The 17,146-nt window shown below is 42.2% G+C and overlaps 2 protein-coding genes across 2 annotated transcripts; one reads left to right on the top strand and one right to left on the bottom strand.

The window, feature by feature from the left end:
* The first annotated feature begins 2,899 nt into the window (after positions 1-2,899).
* On the top strand, positions 2,900-17,146 carry LOC124661047. Its single transcript, XM_047198910.1, has 5 exons — positions 2,900-3,029; positions 3,939-4,326; positions 4,438-4,650; positions 15,836-15,922; positions 16,011-17,146. The coding sequence occupies exons 1-5, from the start codon at positions 2,900-2,902 to the stop codon at positions 16,015-16,017; spliced, it is 825 nt and encodes a 274-aa protein (XP_047054866.1). The 3' UTR covers positions 16,018-17,146.
* Positions 5,729-6,638, bottom strand: LOC124697282. The gene is made up of 2 exons (XM_047229898.1): positions 6,339-6,638; positions 5,729-6,114 (listed from the first exon to the last, which is right to left on the bottom strand). The coding sequence occupies exons 1-2, from the start codon at positions 6,396-6,398 to the stop codon at positions 5,812-5,814; spliced, it is 363 nt and encodes a 120-aa protein (XP_047085854.1). The 5' UTR covers positions 6,399-6,638; the 3' UTR covers positions 5,729-5,811.

Genomic DNA, 17,146 nt, shown 5'->3' with positions numbered 1-17,146 from the left:
ATCTCGTAAGCTTCTTCAACTAATGCAGCATCTGCAACTAGTACAAGAGATTCAAGCTGTTCCACAACAAAACTGAGAAACAATGTGCTTCAAATGAGCCTGTGAACAGCAAAGATTCAAACAAAAATGTTAGTATAATTTTCTGGTGGCTGGCAAAAGCATGCTGGATATGCAAGTAAACTAGCACAAACATGTAATATGAACACAGGAAGCAACCTTGGTTATTACTGCAGTTAGGCCGGTGCAGGGGTACATCGTTGGTCATCGATGCCGGGAAGATAGCTGGTCGCCACTCGCTGACAGCTCCTCCCCCTCAGGCTCTCAGTCTCCCACAAAAAGTCAGGCAGTGCAGTTGCTGCCATCACACAGTAGAAATTCACACGCCTCAGTGTTAAGTTTTAATGGCCTTAAGGATCAGTAGAAAATACATATGCAGACTGTATACGTAGTTTCAGATATAGCTTATTTGGGCACTAGGAGTTATTACTACACTGAAGCATAGTAACAGGCTGCTGTGCTAGTACATGCAGATGGTAGATGAATGACACGAGATGTAGGACCTGATCATCTATTCCAAAACAATCTTTGACCCATTACATGCTTTGCAAACAAAACTATCACGAGTTCTGAATGTTGGACCTAGAACCGAAGGACTCAGACAAAGAACGGAGGAATCCATACCACGAAGACATGCCACAACTAGCATCCTTGGGTGGCCCTGCAGCTCGGCCGGAGCATGGGTGCTCGCACGGCACGACGGCGTGGCGGCGGCGCAGGCCGGCGGCGCCGACAAAAGCACGCCGTTCCTCCCCCTGAAGAACCTCTCCGTCTCGCACAACAAATCACACCCGTGCACCTGCTGCTGCCCAAGGACACGAGGTGTCGGTGGATGCCGTCCTATAGAAGGGGAACGGCGAGGAGGAGGACCGGCCGGAGCTGCAGCCAGCCCGGACGCGGTTGCCGACGGTCCAGACCGCCGGCGTCGGTGAGGGCGGCGGGCTTGTTGACCGGCACAATCTGCCCCGCACGGTGCAGCCGGTCAGCCCGCCGTGGCACCACAACGCACTGCCGCGCAGCCGCAGCCGCCATGGATGCCAAAGGTCGAAACTTGAAGTCCTGCTCGTTTGTACAGCCAGGATCTGGGCTAGGGTTTGTGTAGGTGCTGCCATTTGGTGGCTCCACGGCTTGGAATATAGGGAGGGTGGGGAGGGGGGTGCTGGAGCGGTGGTCGGACAGCGCCGGAGTTGGCCGGGATCGGCGGTGCAGGCGAGGGAGGCGGAAAGGGGACTGGGAGAGTAGAGTGAGGGTAGCGAGCGAGGTTTATTTTTCTTGAGGGTGGGTAGCGAGCGAGGTGGTTGGGCTGGTAGAGGGCTCAAATTTGGGCTCAAATTTCCGTCTCGCCCCGCTTGGCCCAAATCGAAATTGTTCGTCGCTAGAAATATTTTGCTCCACATTGCGCCTCGGATTAGTTTTTACCTCAAAAAAAAAAAAAGCTCGGATTAGTTGGGATCGATAGCATCAGCATCGCAGAGGGCATACAGAGTGGGAGTGATCCTCTAACATCAGCAACCAATGACAATGTCCTCGTGAGAGTATGGAACTATGCACTGACAGAATACCAACTGTGTAGGACCGAGGCATGGAGATGGACCAACAGACCCATCTCCATTCAAGATGCTAACTTAACTACTCCCTCCGTCCCAGTTCACAGGGCTCACATGAATTTGCATCGCGACCAAGGCAGCATTTGATTGGATGCTAAAACTATTCTCAGCGATGGGCTCTCTCCAATCAGCTGTACCAGCTAATTAATAGGAAATGCTAAGAGACTCACATGCACCCCAATCTCACATTAAAACTCTCTCAGTTTCCCACCCCTCGTGCATGCACTGGTTGTTTCAGCGTGCTTAAAAAGAAGAAAGAGAAGGTAGTGAGTAATTAGAGGGGTTACTACTTATAATTAAATGCATGCAAGCCTTAGTGAGATGGTATTGTGGGACAAATGTTTTTTTAGATTAAGCCCTGTGAACCGGGACGGAGGGAGTACGTCTAACTTAACTTGTCCGACTTAACGCAATATGAGTTAACACAATCCTCATGTTGCATGACACTTCCAACTCGAAGTACAAGACATACACCCTACATATGATGGTCACTTTATGACTCCTTTATCGGGACCGACTTAGATATCTTGTAAATTCTAGTCCGATAGACCATATAAATCCAAACATTGCACCCCTCTAGGGGCATACTTAGACATATCCAACATGCTTTGAGCAACCTTGTAATGTGTACACGAAACCGCCAAACTCTAGAGAGATCAATAGTACGAACAAGCATGAGTAGTGATTTTCTCCAACGACCGAACCTAGTTAAATCGTGTGGAATATCGCTCTTGGTATTTCGCCGCTCACCTTGTCTCTCTCCTTCAATTAAGCCACCCTGATGGCTATTTCTATGACTTTCCTACAACACCATGACTGGGCCACCATGGATGTGTTCTCAGGCTTGGGATGCACAGTGATCATATTGATCACCACCTCGAGCTCTAGCGATGGCCCACCCCAGCGGCTTTGATATGTACATCTCATCGTCCATTTTCTTCTAAATTTTGCATGCCGATCAATGACAAAGCTAGTTTTAGTTGAAGATGAATAAATGAAGTGGATTTTCTTCGAATCCTAGCTAGTACGCGACGCCGACAGTCGCGGTCGAGAATGGGTTGGATTTGGAGATGATGTAAGCGACGAGATTGTTGATTATTTTTTGACATGTCTCTGCATAGAGCTAGGAAAATTTACGTTGAGGTGACAAGACCTCATATGTACATAGCAAGAAAGAAAGTACATTGGCACAAACCTGCTACTCATTGCGGCGACTAGACCGCTAACGCGGGAACATGTCGGTCAGCTACGAGGACAATGTGGCCACGGATGATGTGACATGGGCATGTACACCAAGGATGGAGATGCCGGTGGCGGTGGTGACATTTCACTTTTTGCAAAGGGAAGATGAGATTGACGATGGTGGTGAGATGCCCCTCCCTTCGACAACGAGAACGAAGAGATCATGGGTTGGTTAGTTTAAGACTCCCTTTTCAACAACGACTTGGACATCTTTAAATTCTAGCCCGTCAAAATTATATAAAGCCAAACATGGCATCCCTCGATAGATAGATTTAGATAAAATTCAACATCCATGCTTGATACGAGAAACCTTGTAACATGTACATGAACCCCTCAACCTCTAGAGAAATCGATAATACAAACAAGCATGAGCATGGATTTTTTTCCATCGACGAGGACCCAAACGTGGTTAAATCATGTGCAATCTCTCTGTCGCTCTCCCTCCCTCTCTTTCGTATTCCGCCGCTTGCCATGGTTCTCTCCTTTACTTAAGCCATCCGATGGCTATTGTTATGACTTGCCCTAGGCTACCATGGATTTGCTCTCATGATTGGACCGCGCGATTATCATGTTGATCACAGCCTCGAGCTCCGGTGAGCTCACCATCGTTGCCGCGAGGAAGTCCATTAGTGACATCGTGGCCCACTCCAACGGCTTTAATGCGTAGATCGTCCATTTCCGATAAATTTTGCAGGCCTACCGGTGACGAAGCGACGACATGCGACATGTCATGGCATGCATCTCAAGGGCAGCTGCTACTCCCAAGCGACGGTTAGCTAAAAATTCTGGAGTACTCGTGAATTTTTAGGGGTGACCTTTCGAAGCCCTATGCATGCACTGGCAATGGCTAGGGAGGCTTTGATTTTAGTGAACAAAGGGAAGAGAAAATGGGATGCTGCACCGGACTGTTGCGCTGACCAAGGCGAGATTTTATCTCTATCTACTAGGTATTTATTATAAACCACGTCCAATCAGGTCGCGTTTAGTGCTCCGAAAAAGTTAATCACGGATTAAAACGATGGTCGCGTTTAGGCCAATTAATTCACTATGAAAACGGATCGCCCAAAACATCTCTTTTGCCTTCAACCTCCCCTTGCCGAATTCGCATCCCCGCGCCTCCAATTGCCCAAGTCCTGCCTGCCGGCGTCGAGGACGACGGGGCCCGGCCTTGGCCCTTGTCGTTGATTCACCGTCCGTGGGAGCCGCTGCTCTTCCACGGCATCAATCTACTTGAGGGCCTCCTCCCCATCCACGGCCGCCTACAAGGTCGCCGCTTCTCCAGCCTCTTCACGGGGGCGACATACGGCAGGGGGCTGCGTGCAGAATCTATGCGCCACGCATCTGAAACCCGGGTCGGGCTCGTCCACGATGTTCAGGAGCTCGCCCCCAATTCCTACCGCCGCCGTTCAGGAGCATCAAGGTCGATTTATTTTCCTTTGCAGGTGCTTGAATCACTTCAATGCTTTGCTATCCCGTTCCCTACCAGAATGATACCGAGTACCAAAGTAACCCAATGTGGAAACACTGGCAGCAAACCGTGCTCTGGCGCACCATCTGCCCGGCAAGTCAAGCTGCTGCTCCTGTCATCACGGGGCAGCTGTCCTGCCCGCTGCTCGCCCCCGGGGGCGGGGGCTAGCTGGAGCTGGCCCAAGAGAGACAGTGATGTTGCTTCAAGGCTGAGTCTTCACTGTGACCTACCTGGGAGAAGCAGGGCATCATCAGACATCCTGTTGCTCATGATGTGGTAAGAACAGAACGGTGGATTACACTTTGCGGTGCATATGTTGAAATAAAAGGAAACTAGATTTAGATGTGCGCCTTGGCGCACAGGCCCGTAAAACTCATGTGTAGATGAAGAACAATAAAAAAAAATATTTTTAGATTTTATAAAACACAGATCACATGTAGGAAATATTTAGGGCTTGGCGCACAACCCCGTGAGACTCGTGTGCAGATGAAGAACAATAAAAAATATTTTTAGGTTTTACAAAACACGGATCATATGTCAGAAATATTTAGGGCTTCAACGAAAATTTGTGAAAACAAAGGTCATTGCGCGCAATTTGTATATTACGCGTTGATGATCGTTCTGTCATTCAGTTGATAACAACCTGGAAAATGCTACATTGGAATTTATACATATCAATGATATGTACAGATCGATGATATTTAGAAGTAGATCAATTAAAGGTGGGTAGTTTGTTGTATCCATAGACATATGAAAAGCATTTGAGGATGATGATACGATTTCTTGTGTATTATAAAACAAAATCGGTAGGAAAAACTTAGGGCAAGAATAACTTAGGATAAAGCACACAACATAACAAATGAAGCAGGAATTTAGAAGTGTGCCTTCGCATAGGATCCATGGAGCTCTTGTCGATGTATATTTTATATAACAACAATAAAATCAAATGGTAACATGATAATACATTTCTCAGGTTTCAGAAAACGATGTCCCTAGGATGGAACAGGGATAAATCACACGTAAGTGACCAAGTCTACCAAATAGGTAGCAATCTCGTGGACATATGCATGGGTAAAACCATTGCATAGTTCGGAAGTTGTAGTAGAAAATAAATATATACGTATACAAATAGATGCAAATACTAATTTAACATCCAACCCGAGAGTTTTTTCCTGCCAATATCACTTTGTGGTAAAAAATGAACAAGCATAGTTTGGAAGTTTTGGCTATTTTTTACCTCCAGCTAAGAGTACTAGCACTGAAGCCACAAGTTACAACACTTGACATCATTGTCATTCACTGATTTGGTAGAGAAGTTGGTACATCTAGCAAAAACCTATCCAGGTCTGCTCTCTCTCCATGTCGACCAAAATCCTCAATCCCTCTTCACGTGCAGCTCCAGCTCTCTCCATATCGACCAAAATCCCCAATCCCAGTTCACGTGCAGCTCCAGCTTCTGTCCTTGGTCCTTGATTCTTTATTCCAAGCAGATTGATAATGAATAGTGGAGATTGGGAGGACGGGAGAAGCTAGCTGGAGGCAGCGCACCGGCCGCATGGCAACTTGCAGCAGCGGCAGAGCTGAGAGCAATGGACGCCTGGGCCTGGTCGCCTCGTCGCCGGCTGCTGCCCAACATGACCGCCGACAGGCCGCCGTCTCAGGCTCTCGTCCAACAGCAGGTCGACTGCAGAATATCGGTGAGGTCCTGTACTTTTCAATCTTGCATTCGTATTGAAGTTGCTGGTATTGTGCGATTTTAGAAATTTCAGTGATTAAAGCAGATTTTTTTTATCTCAAGATTCTATTCTTGTTACAATTTCTCGCTCGAATTATGTACTCCCTCCATCCTACCAAAGTTGTCTGAAATTTATTAAAATTTGGATGTATCTAACCAGTTGCCAAAATTTGTGTGAAACATCTTAGGAAAAGACAGATCCAAAATTCATAAAATAAATGAAACATACCTTGTAATATGGTGAGTCACTATCAGTCACTACCTTGAGGTAATCGATCCAGACTTGCATATCCTTATGTTGCTCAATTGTCAGAATGACACAAGATGGCGAGGCATTCTCAGCTAAACCTGAAGTATGAAGATATCAGCTGTAGCATGACTTAAAACCGTAATAAATAATAATAATACACCCACAACCTAATTTGTACATAGTAGCTGTCTTAAACCTCCATCTATTCAGTCAAAAAAGAGTAAAAAAAAGAAGAGATTTTTTTTGGAAAGGCTACTGCATAAATAGTAAATACTCAAGCCGCGTGAGTACAGAAAAAATGCCAACGGATACAAAACAATCAAAGCATCAAGCCATGCTAATTAGTAAATATATTTGCGTTTTTCAAGCATGCGTAAATAATTTATGCGTCAATACTCAATCCGCCTGAGTACAGAAAAAATGTCAGCAGATACAACAAAATCAAAGCATCAAACCATGTTATTTAGTAAGTATAATTGTTTTTTTGCAAGCGTTCGTAAATAACTTATCGTATATTTCTCTAATAAATGATTAACTTGAAATAGTATCCTAGTGCTACCTTAGAGACACTTGTTTGCTATTTTGTGGTACAAATCATGAAACCAGAGTTTAATAGACAAAAAGATTGTACAGTCATAAATTGTAGGAACCAATGCTTTTCTTGGGAATTAAAATACCATATTTTTGGGGAAAAAAATTAATTACCAAATGTTGGATTTAACCAGGCATGATCCAATCCAAGTTTTCACCGTGCTAATGTTACTGAACTCCTTTGAGTAAAAATAGTGCAAGAAAGGTGAGAATGGTATCATAGGAAGGGTGTGAATTACTCAATACAAAATTGTGAATTACTCGTTATTTAAATCTGCATAGTGAACTACTCAATACAAAATTCTAATTATCCAACTTAACTGTACCTTTTGGGCAGAATAACGGTGACCAAGTAGTGCAAAATTCAATCTCCATTTTGCACTTTCTGCACACAGAAATAATAATACCAGCCATGTTAGCTTCCTATGGTGATGATGCAGTATTGAAGGCCAAATGCAAGCAAGAAAATACAGTAATCATACCCATCAGGTTAGATTGCTTACACATACTATGATAATATATAAAACCCGGTCAGCAAGCACCAAAGCCAGTGATACACAGGATGCTCAACCATATGCATTTATACATGCATCAGTTGCAAAATTTCTAAGAGCATGCATCCAGTGTAACATATATGAGTTTTTATCTTCCATACCACCACCTAAATGGGGCATGAAACTGAATCTAATTCTAGGTAAAACTACGGGTGATGCACCTAAATGCAAGAAAAGCAGAAAAGAAGATCCCTGGTTCAGAATAATGAGAGTGTCTTTTCTACTACACAGATTGCAGGATGCCTACATTTTTCTTAGATAATACAATTTCCAAGTGAGCTCTATGACAATATTATGATACACATACATCCTAGGATTTTCATTCTTATTTAGACAAAAGAAAATAGAAGTCGTTGGTCTCTACTTGCGTCAGTTCTTTCTCACCGCTTAATCATTAGGAAACATGCTCTCAAAAATATTAAAAAACCAGGATTGCTTCAGCATGTTGGGAAACATCTTTAGGCAAATGCAAACATTAACACCTCAATACTAACGAATCAGCAGTTCAAATCACAACACTTTTACTCGGTGTCGTATGGAACCACAGATTTACGGCAAGCTGTACATGAAGAGAACCAATAGCATTGATCAGGGCTAAGTTTTGTGATGGCAACAATACATAATAACTTAGTTTTCTGCAAAGAAATGCCAAGATTAAGCACCCCCGAAGATGATGACAGACAATAGATAGACCATAAATTGTGGACAAACCTCGTGTTCCCAGATTTTCAAGTCAACCAGTTCAGAATTAGTCTTTGTCACAAGATCAACCTGGCATTTATCTCGGTAGAAGATTGTCCCGGGAGTGGAATACTCTAGGCATCAGACTCTGTTTTGTATCCTGTAGACAAAAAGTAGGAACAGTTAGGCTCGATTAGTCCCTGAGCATATATGCATCAATTACGTTGTAAGCAGCTTGTTGATCTCAGGAAGATCCTCATTGATGTACGACCTATGATCAGAAGTAAGAAAAGTCTCTAAAAACGACTAAAAAGAGACATGGATTGTCATGGCACTCTTCTAGAGACAGACACAGTAAATATAGATAAAATAGGAAAATATGATAGAGACCTAAGCATGGATGAATCAGCCAACATACACCTTAATGTACATCCATACATGTATAATCTGAACAGATCACAGAAATCAACAACATGAAACTACAACTACCAAATATAAATACACCTCAGTCGGTCTAAGATAAAGGCAAGTCGAACAATCAACAGTTAGGCAGATAGCAACACAAGGCAATGCACAACACATCAATAATTTTCGCTCTTGATTACTGAATAATATAACACTATCTGCAGGGTAGCAAAGATTCAGTTTCCCAGCACAAACTTCTTTATCTCATAAACATTTCCCTCTTGAAGCCTTTCCATGAACAAATCAACACATTCTCGGGGAGATTTCTCCAGACATGTTGTTTTCCTATAACAGAAAAATAAAGATCTATCAATGAACAAGTCATGTAGCCAATTATGTGTAAAGCCTAGGCAGTAATGTGTGTTGTCCACAAATAACACCACTTCTGTAAAACATGAATAAGAAAGCATCTATTTGACACCGGCAAAAAAGAGGAGTGAAAGCACCATTGTTTCCATCCAATGTTTGAATGTTCTTGCCCGGTACAGATATATGCAGGTAATAAAGTTGTACGTGATGAAGTATGCAATGCATTGCCGCTATACAGATAAAGGTATATTTTGTAAACAACCTTACAGAGTATGCAATGCATTTTGCATCACATTCAACTTACGTGATCAATGAATTGTGCCCCTATTATACATCTCCAAGGTCACCAGCTAGGCCATTTTTTTCTCCTTAAATAGTACAAACAACCATATTAGCTAGGATTTTTATCAAGCACCTTGTAAGCACATAAAAAAGCGGATCTGCACAAACAAAGATGAGATTTTCCCGTATGTTTGAGAGAGAGCCTGGTGATCTTTGAAGAAACTCAGTAGTAGCAAAAAAACGAATATTTGAGCTTGCATAGTTTAATTAGGAGAGTGACATACCAGTTTACTGGAGATGGTCGTAGCAGCCTCCTTTTATCAAATTTAGACTATGGGCTGCTTTCCTAACTATCCCGTGTCTAGCAGCGCCTTATCCATCAAGTTATTACAACCACTTCGTTGACAACCTGTAGTTTCCTAAATAGGGTAAGAACATCACACAAATTATTCCATCAACTTTGCTGAACTAATGCAGATCTGAAGAAAAATACATATCCCAATTAGCTCCATGGTTCAAACCAAAAAGGTCCAAAACCTTTACCAGCGTGAAGGGCAAGATTTTGGCAATACCTTCCACTACTAATGCTAAACTGATTCACAAAGAAAATAAAGATACTGAATATTAAGCATAATTAGGTATTGCTAATAAATTTTGAACTACAGGTCTACATATGTACAATGATAAACAAACTCAATGCGGGAGAGATGAGTTATAGCTGCTTGGTAATGTTACAAACCAATAATACTGAAAATTAAGCATAAATAGGTACTGCTAATAAATTTTGAACTACATATCCAAAATATTAAATCATAATCACAGGTCTACATCTGTACAATGATAAACAAACTCAAAGCGGGAGAGACGAGTATAGCTTCTTGGCAATGTTACAAACCATAACGCCATTGTATTTGGAAATCTCTTCCAGGCCCCAGGAACAAATCACATGCATCATCAATGGCAATGAGAACTAAACCCATGGGTGCAAACCTATTTAGAAAGCTAAGTAAATTTCAGATCATAAAAAAAGCACATGGAGATAAATCAAAGGAAAACACCTATCAGTATTCAGATAGTTTAGTACAAAAGCTTCCTCTCCCTTTGTTTTCTCTCCCCACATACCTTCCATTTCTTCTCATTTCACTCTCCCAAGCAAAAGGACAAGATCCATGTTCCAGGATTTCCCCGTGCTATTTCGACAGTGCTCCATCTCCACCCCAGCTTGGAATAGAGACAAAAATAGAATGCAAAACTAATTTAGAACTCGAAGATCTTTATACAATAGTCTTTTATCTTGCGAGACACCGCCAAAAATCGCGAGTGGGAGAGAAATGAACCATGTGAGGTGACCACATCAAGAATGGTGATGCAACAGCTGGGTCTAAATCAGCTATAAGGCTACACTGTGAGGCGTAGCATGCCAGCGGATGGACATCATAAAAATTATTCACTAAAAAAGAGAGCTCAGTTTTAGATAGTAGGCAGAAATGCTATATAGCAAATAATATTATTTACTCATAATAAATAAAACACCGCTTATAGAAGCTAAATACTGTCATACCACTGGGACCTAGTCCTCATCTCCATCTCACGACCAACGTCCCTGCCCACCTCTGTTTGCTCGCATCTTTTCCTTGCTGGTCGCTGATTTGCTTTGTTCCCGGCTGGCTAATGCCATGAATCGATGTAAACAAATCCCATTTCATTCAATGTGATTTTACAATGAAAATGGCAAGGAACTATTTTTTTCAGAGGAGGATGTCCCAGTTCATTCACTTAACTACATCAGCCTACAGTACCAAACCATTTCCTATGGAAGTTGTCCTAGTCCGTTCACCTAACATTTGGTTTTTTTAGTTGCAAGAGCTTGTTAATTGTTACTTAGAGAACACAGACCCTACTGTAGTCTCTCTAATGCGCAACTATGGTTGGTTTTAAAAATAAACCGCTTGAACATCTGTCTGGTCCTAAATTGATAATACTTCAGGCTATATCAGTGACAAAGCAACGGAGAAACCTTCAAGCAGAAAAAGGCATGAATTACAGTTTAAGGTTGACGCATATCCACATATAAGTATATAGAGATGGAAATTAGAACAAGCGAGTATTAGAATTATCAATACTAAACCATAGCATTAAAAAGAATAGCAGTATCCTAGTATCCTAATAATAGCAGCAGTACCCATGGTGAACAAATGGATTTAGCACAACCAGGGATAACGCCCCATGTAAGGTGACTGTATTATTGATTTTACCAAAAACATGACTAAAATTAGCAAGAGAGGTAAATAGCAGTCATTTATTAGCTTACCCCTGGCACGAAGAGGTTAACATGTCAGTCAGCGTGCAACTTCGCCTCGCTGCTTCGCTAATTAATGGTTTTTTCATGTACTGCAATCTGAAATATACATAGTTACGTGTGTTCGGACCCAAAATATAGGTGGAAAAATATCTGTACCAAATGTGAATAAGAAGCTGGGCAGTAAAAATAGGTAACCAACCAAACAGACCAGGTGACCAGCAAGCAAAAGCATGAAGCGTCTCTAGACTGAAAGAATCGTCTCCTACGATGAAACATGGTCAAGACTGCAGCCAGAATATGATCTATAAGTTGATTTCAGAAACGATATCACAGAACATACAAAACTGGCACCAACATGTGAATTAAATTTGAAAGTGGAAGTCATATAACCAATAGTGACCTTATTTACAGCAAGCATTGGTATAAAAATATCCTGCGGAGAGCAAATATGTTTTTTACTAATACCGTTACAGAACATGAGATGTTTTGCACCTCTTTCAGAATGGCAAAAACAAAAATAGGTTCACGGCAGGGCATAATTTATACCTATATAGAGGCTGTATAATGTATAGGCAAGCTATCTTTGGATGCATGGTAAATTTCATAAAAAAGAAGCTATTGAGTACATTGAACAATACTACATAGATTGATCTTTTGTCCTGCAGCTAGCTTGCTGTTTCTTGAAACACCATTATGTAGAAGCAAATGCACATCGGGGCAAAACAACCCATGATCTAGAAGGAAAATTGTGAACACACACACACACGTTGGAACGAACCAAACAAAGTACGATGCATAATTATTTGGAAGTAGCATAATTGTTTAAAAATCTCTGCCGAATAGAAAATACCAAAAAAAACTACACTTTCAAACTCTTTTTGGATATGAAACTCAACACTATGCCTGAAAGAAAATACTAAAAAACTGACAAAGCTTGAGTTGTTTGAATTTTAAACCATTACCTTACAGATGAGATCAATGATCCATTTTCAGAGCTATTGGCATGTCCATCAGATGCTCTCCATGAACCCTAATCTAAATGACACCAACACTGCAACAATTAGCCATTGCCAGTCAGCTGTCTCCTTCACGGTGGAGCTCCTCCACGCCATTCAGTTAGTGGACGTGACACCGACCCCTCCCATTGCGTCGACAGACAGTCAGCGAGAACGCGCATAACATCGAGCACTTCCCTATTTTACTTTGCTTCAGAAAATGATCAAAGGTGAACTGAGATTGAAACCTGAAATCCGGTAACCAACCGTACACACATGTAAATTTTTTTGTTATCACAACCACACTAATCAAAAGCAATGAGATAATAATTTGTTTCATAATCACTAAAATTTCTCTTGCAAGCAAAACAAATAACAAATGCAGCCTGCATCTGTTGACTGCAGGCCATAGTAGGCATTATGTGGGGAGCCTCCTTTAAGCAAAGTTGAATCATATTTAGGTGGTAGCACTGACTTAAGTCATAATTAGGAAGGAGGAAGCCTCTTTCATGTATATCTTAATAAAACATAGTATTCTGTTTTTATTGATTCCAGGCTTTAATCAACAGCAAAACTAATATGCGAGAAACACCATTATAGATATAAAATTTCTTTACCAAACTGATAAGTAAACTTCATTGTGTTGAACTCAAGCATATTCGTCAGCCACCATCTTGCACACCTAGAAATGAACGCGAGGAAGGTTATCATAGAAAAATCACTGAACATACTAATATTTATGAGCTTTCTAAGTTATAAACAAAATAAATAAATATTAGATCAAAACTGGGAGAAAGTATAAATGGAGTTTGTCTACCTGCGGTATGTACTATAAAAATGTACCCGCATCCTCGTGCCATCATCCTTTCGCACTGTTGTCGAGCTCGCATCCTCGTGCAATCTTCATGTTGCCCCATCTACTCCCGGGTGTAGTAGAAAAGATGAAAAATTACTTTTCAATGGCACATTAGAGAGTAAAGCAGAACACTGGCAATAATGGAAAGTATCAAGAGTGTAATTCACTCCTTTGTTCGAGCAGATATGTGGTCATTCCTTGTGTCCTCTTCCATCTTCTTCACCTTTTCTTCTTCCACTTCCCATCTCCCTCACTAGCAGCAATGAATCAGCCAAACATCTGGGTGCAACAGGGGAAAAAACCAAGAGAACGTCAACGTTCAGCCAGAGGCAGAGAGAGGGGGGGGGAGGGAGCTCGAACCGGTACCATGGAAGCCCTCCTTCTGCCCCAAAAATAGGGTGGAGGGGCAGAGCCCAGACGGCCGCCGCTCGAGGCAGAAAGAAGCCAGGGTGGAGGACCATAGGAGACAACAGTAGCAGTGCCCTATGCTACTCCTTTTGCGCACGAGATGGGGGCGAGCAGGGAGGAGGTTGAGGACAAGGGCGGCGGCACGAACGGATCTGAGCATCCCGATCGCCGAGGATGAGGACACGTGCATCCTCCTCCGCCCCTGTGACTCATGTGTGCCGATGGACGCCCCGGTCTCCGGGGGACGGGGATTGCGCGGTGGCGTCTCCTTACAGCGCGGCGGCGCACACACCTGCTCGAACTTCGCTCCATACCATGGCGTGCTTCTGCTCGAGTGGCGAGGCGGCTGCTGACCGCGACCGTGGCTCGACGATCTCGACAAGAAGATGGGGCGTCCGCGGCTCGACCGAGAAGAGGAGGGAGAGGATAAGGGGCGGCGGCGGCTCATGGAGGTGGAGTGGAGAGGGAGATGATTGGGGAAGGAAGAGAAGGTGGGGATTGGAGAGGGCTGACGTGAGTGGGGATTGGCTGCCCGGTGCCCACGCATAGCACAACCCCACCACGCCCACCGACCCCTATGCCCGCAGCCATGAGTGACCCACACAAAACTGACCCTCGGTGACTGATAAGTGGTCCCAGACGAACATGGGTCCCCCGCGCAGCCGTAGGCGGGTAGACAGTGGCTGTTGCATAACTTGATCTAGGGGCAACGAATGAGAGGTTGGCTGCTGCCCAGATCGAACGGCCAAGATCCAACGTCTGAGACTTGATGACAAGATCCGATGGTCCAGAATCGTTGATCGCTGTGAGACCCCCTATGGGGGGCATCGTTTATACCTTTAGATGTTCAAAGGTGCATTTTTTTGTGTTAACGGTATCATTATCTCGCGACACAATAGCACACTCTTCTTTCTTTGTGGATTTTATTCATTCTCTAGTATATAAAAGCTGAAATATCTTGCATAACGATTCAGTTGGCATGCATGCTGGTGTGATAGATTTAAGATATCTTCATAGATCAGAATGTCACTCTTCCTGTCAAGTCTGAATACCATATCCAGGGATGAGTTGGATGACCACCAGGTAGAATTACTGCATCACATAATTTTCTCTGGGCCCCTAAATGAGGTCAAAGACTTAAGTGTTTGGTTCCCCAAGGCAACCGAGTAAAGTATGTTCTTACAGTTTTCCTGATCTTTTGATCACATAAGGTGTCATTAGGTTCTGGTTATGTATAAAAGTGGAAAGAGATAGACATGTGAATCAAAGAAAATAATTAATATACTGAACAGGAGCCCACATGAACTTAGGGTGCTTGAATAAATAATTATTGATTTATGCTTCTTGCTTTGCATAATTATATGCTTATTATGTGAATGCCGAGTAGCGCAATTTTCCTCTCAAATGAATATGAATTGGATGATTTTCTTTGTCGCATAATACTAAATAAGATAATTTGGATTTACAAAGAGAGTTGGTATGTTGACCAAGATGTCTTCCATAAATGGAAATATTGGTGGCTTAAAATCTATACAATTTGATCAGATATCCTGCACTGCTGTATAACTAAACCTGATTGGGTGATCAAATTCGGTATTGTGGGAGGGTGTAGGGATGTTGTATAAATTTTGCAAGTGCAATCTAGTGGGATGTTGTATTCTATACTTCTTCCATCTGCAAATAAGTGACTTGGATTTGTCTAGATTCACATGTATATCTACACACTAAAATGTGTCTAGACACATGTGAATATAGACAAATCTAAATCACTTATTTCCGGATGGAGGGGTTATAATTTATACTGCTTTCAGTTTGTTAGTTCACTTTTTGTTAGTGAAAGCTACATTTACGCATGGAGTCCCATTAATTTGCGAACTTTGAAATAATAGTCTATACTTTGCTATTTTCCAGTCACACCTGGCAGTGAACACTCAATCTTGTTTTCGTTAGTAGATATTGTACCTTAGTTTGCAAGCTCCAAGCTTTGTTCTTTCTGTAATTTGACCTTTAAATGCTTGCAAGATGTTTGGCAGGAGGACAAATGCCTCCACTCCGTCATCCATAGTTTGGCCGTCGATCTGGGGGTGGAACAAGAGGAGGCGCATGCCGACCCACTGCAGGTACCATTTCTCTTCTCCATTCATCCTTCCCTAGCTTTCACCCATCTTCTTGATTTGGTTTTAACACATGCTATTCTCTCCCATCCAGATGCTAGTCCGCAAGAAATCGCCATTTTCTCTTGGTCTGTTCTTCTTGGAGTTGGAGGACCCAACCTTCTCAAGTGCTTGTTGCGCTTCTTGATATAGTTCTTTTGATCAGAGAACGACCTATGCACTTCTTGGAAGAACGTATGTACAGCTGGGCACCAGATCTAGTTCGTTTCTTTGATTTTAGTCGCCTCTTTTACAGTTTTGCTTAAGTTATCATTTGTTTTAGGGACGTTAAGAAACTATTGTATCTTTCTTTTACTTCCTTCTCTAGTACCACGCGTGTGCTTTCAAGTAGGACTCCTGAAAAGACTAGACTAAAAGAACTTGGTGGTTGTGTTCTTAGTTCTTATTTTTCTCTTGGATGAAATCTGCTCAGCTTATCGTCTACAACAAAGTTTTGTTAAGACCATTCACTAGTACTCCTGTTTTTGACGTGCGTGTGGTGGCCAATGTTGACATGCATTAGCGCAATGTAGAGCTACGGCCCTCTATATTACTATGCACATTCTAGGATCTACTTTTAATTATTACTCCATCCATTCCAAACTAATTGACTCCACTTTATCTCGATATGCTTGTATCTCGATGTGTTTTAGTGTGTAGATACATACGTACATATCTAGACAAAGCTGAGCCAATTAATTTGGAACAGAGGGAGTAGCATTTGTGTTAGTTCCACAAATGACCGTGCTTTTTTCCTTAGGATTTGATGTTGTTACTTCCCTTCTAGTGCTGCTTTAGCATCTATCTAAATCTCTATGGTGCTCCGATTTGACATCCTTCTCTGTTACTTGTTGTAGCCACACTATATCTCCTGTCATGTAGATCTGTTCTTACCTAGTTTATTCCTTCTCATCAATATCGTCCAATCATTTTTGTTGGTGCATTACAATTTTCCCTTTCTTATCGTCTCTACAATGTCGTTGTTTGCTGATATGCTTTGAAAGTAATGATGTTCATGCTATTTCTACATAACAAGTAAAACAAAATATAAATTTGTGCATACATGAGTTCTGCTAGTTGAGTTTTGTACAATCGTACATGGGTATCTGGTTGGAGAAATGATTACTTTTGTCCAAACTATTTTTCCATCCTCTGGTTTTGTTACTAACTTTTAAACTGAACATAACTCAT

The sequence above is a fragment of the Lolium rigidum genome, chromosome 1, assembly GCF_022539505.1.
Source record: "Lolium rigidum isolate FL_2022 chromosome 1, APGP_CSIRO_Lrig_0.1, whole genome shotgun sequence".
NCBI classification, from domain to species: Eukaryota; Viridiplantae; Streptophyta; class Magnoliopsida; order Poales; family Poaceae; genus Lolium; species Lolium rigidum.
The sequence above is the reverse complement of the archived record's forward strand: the minus strand, read 5'-3'. Positions and strand labels throughout refer to the sequence as shown.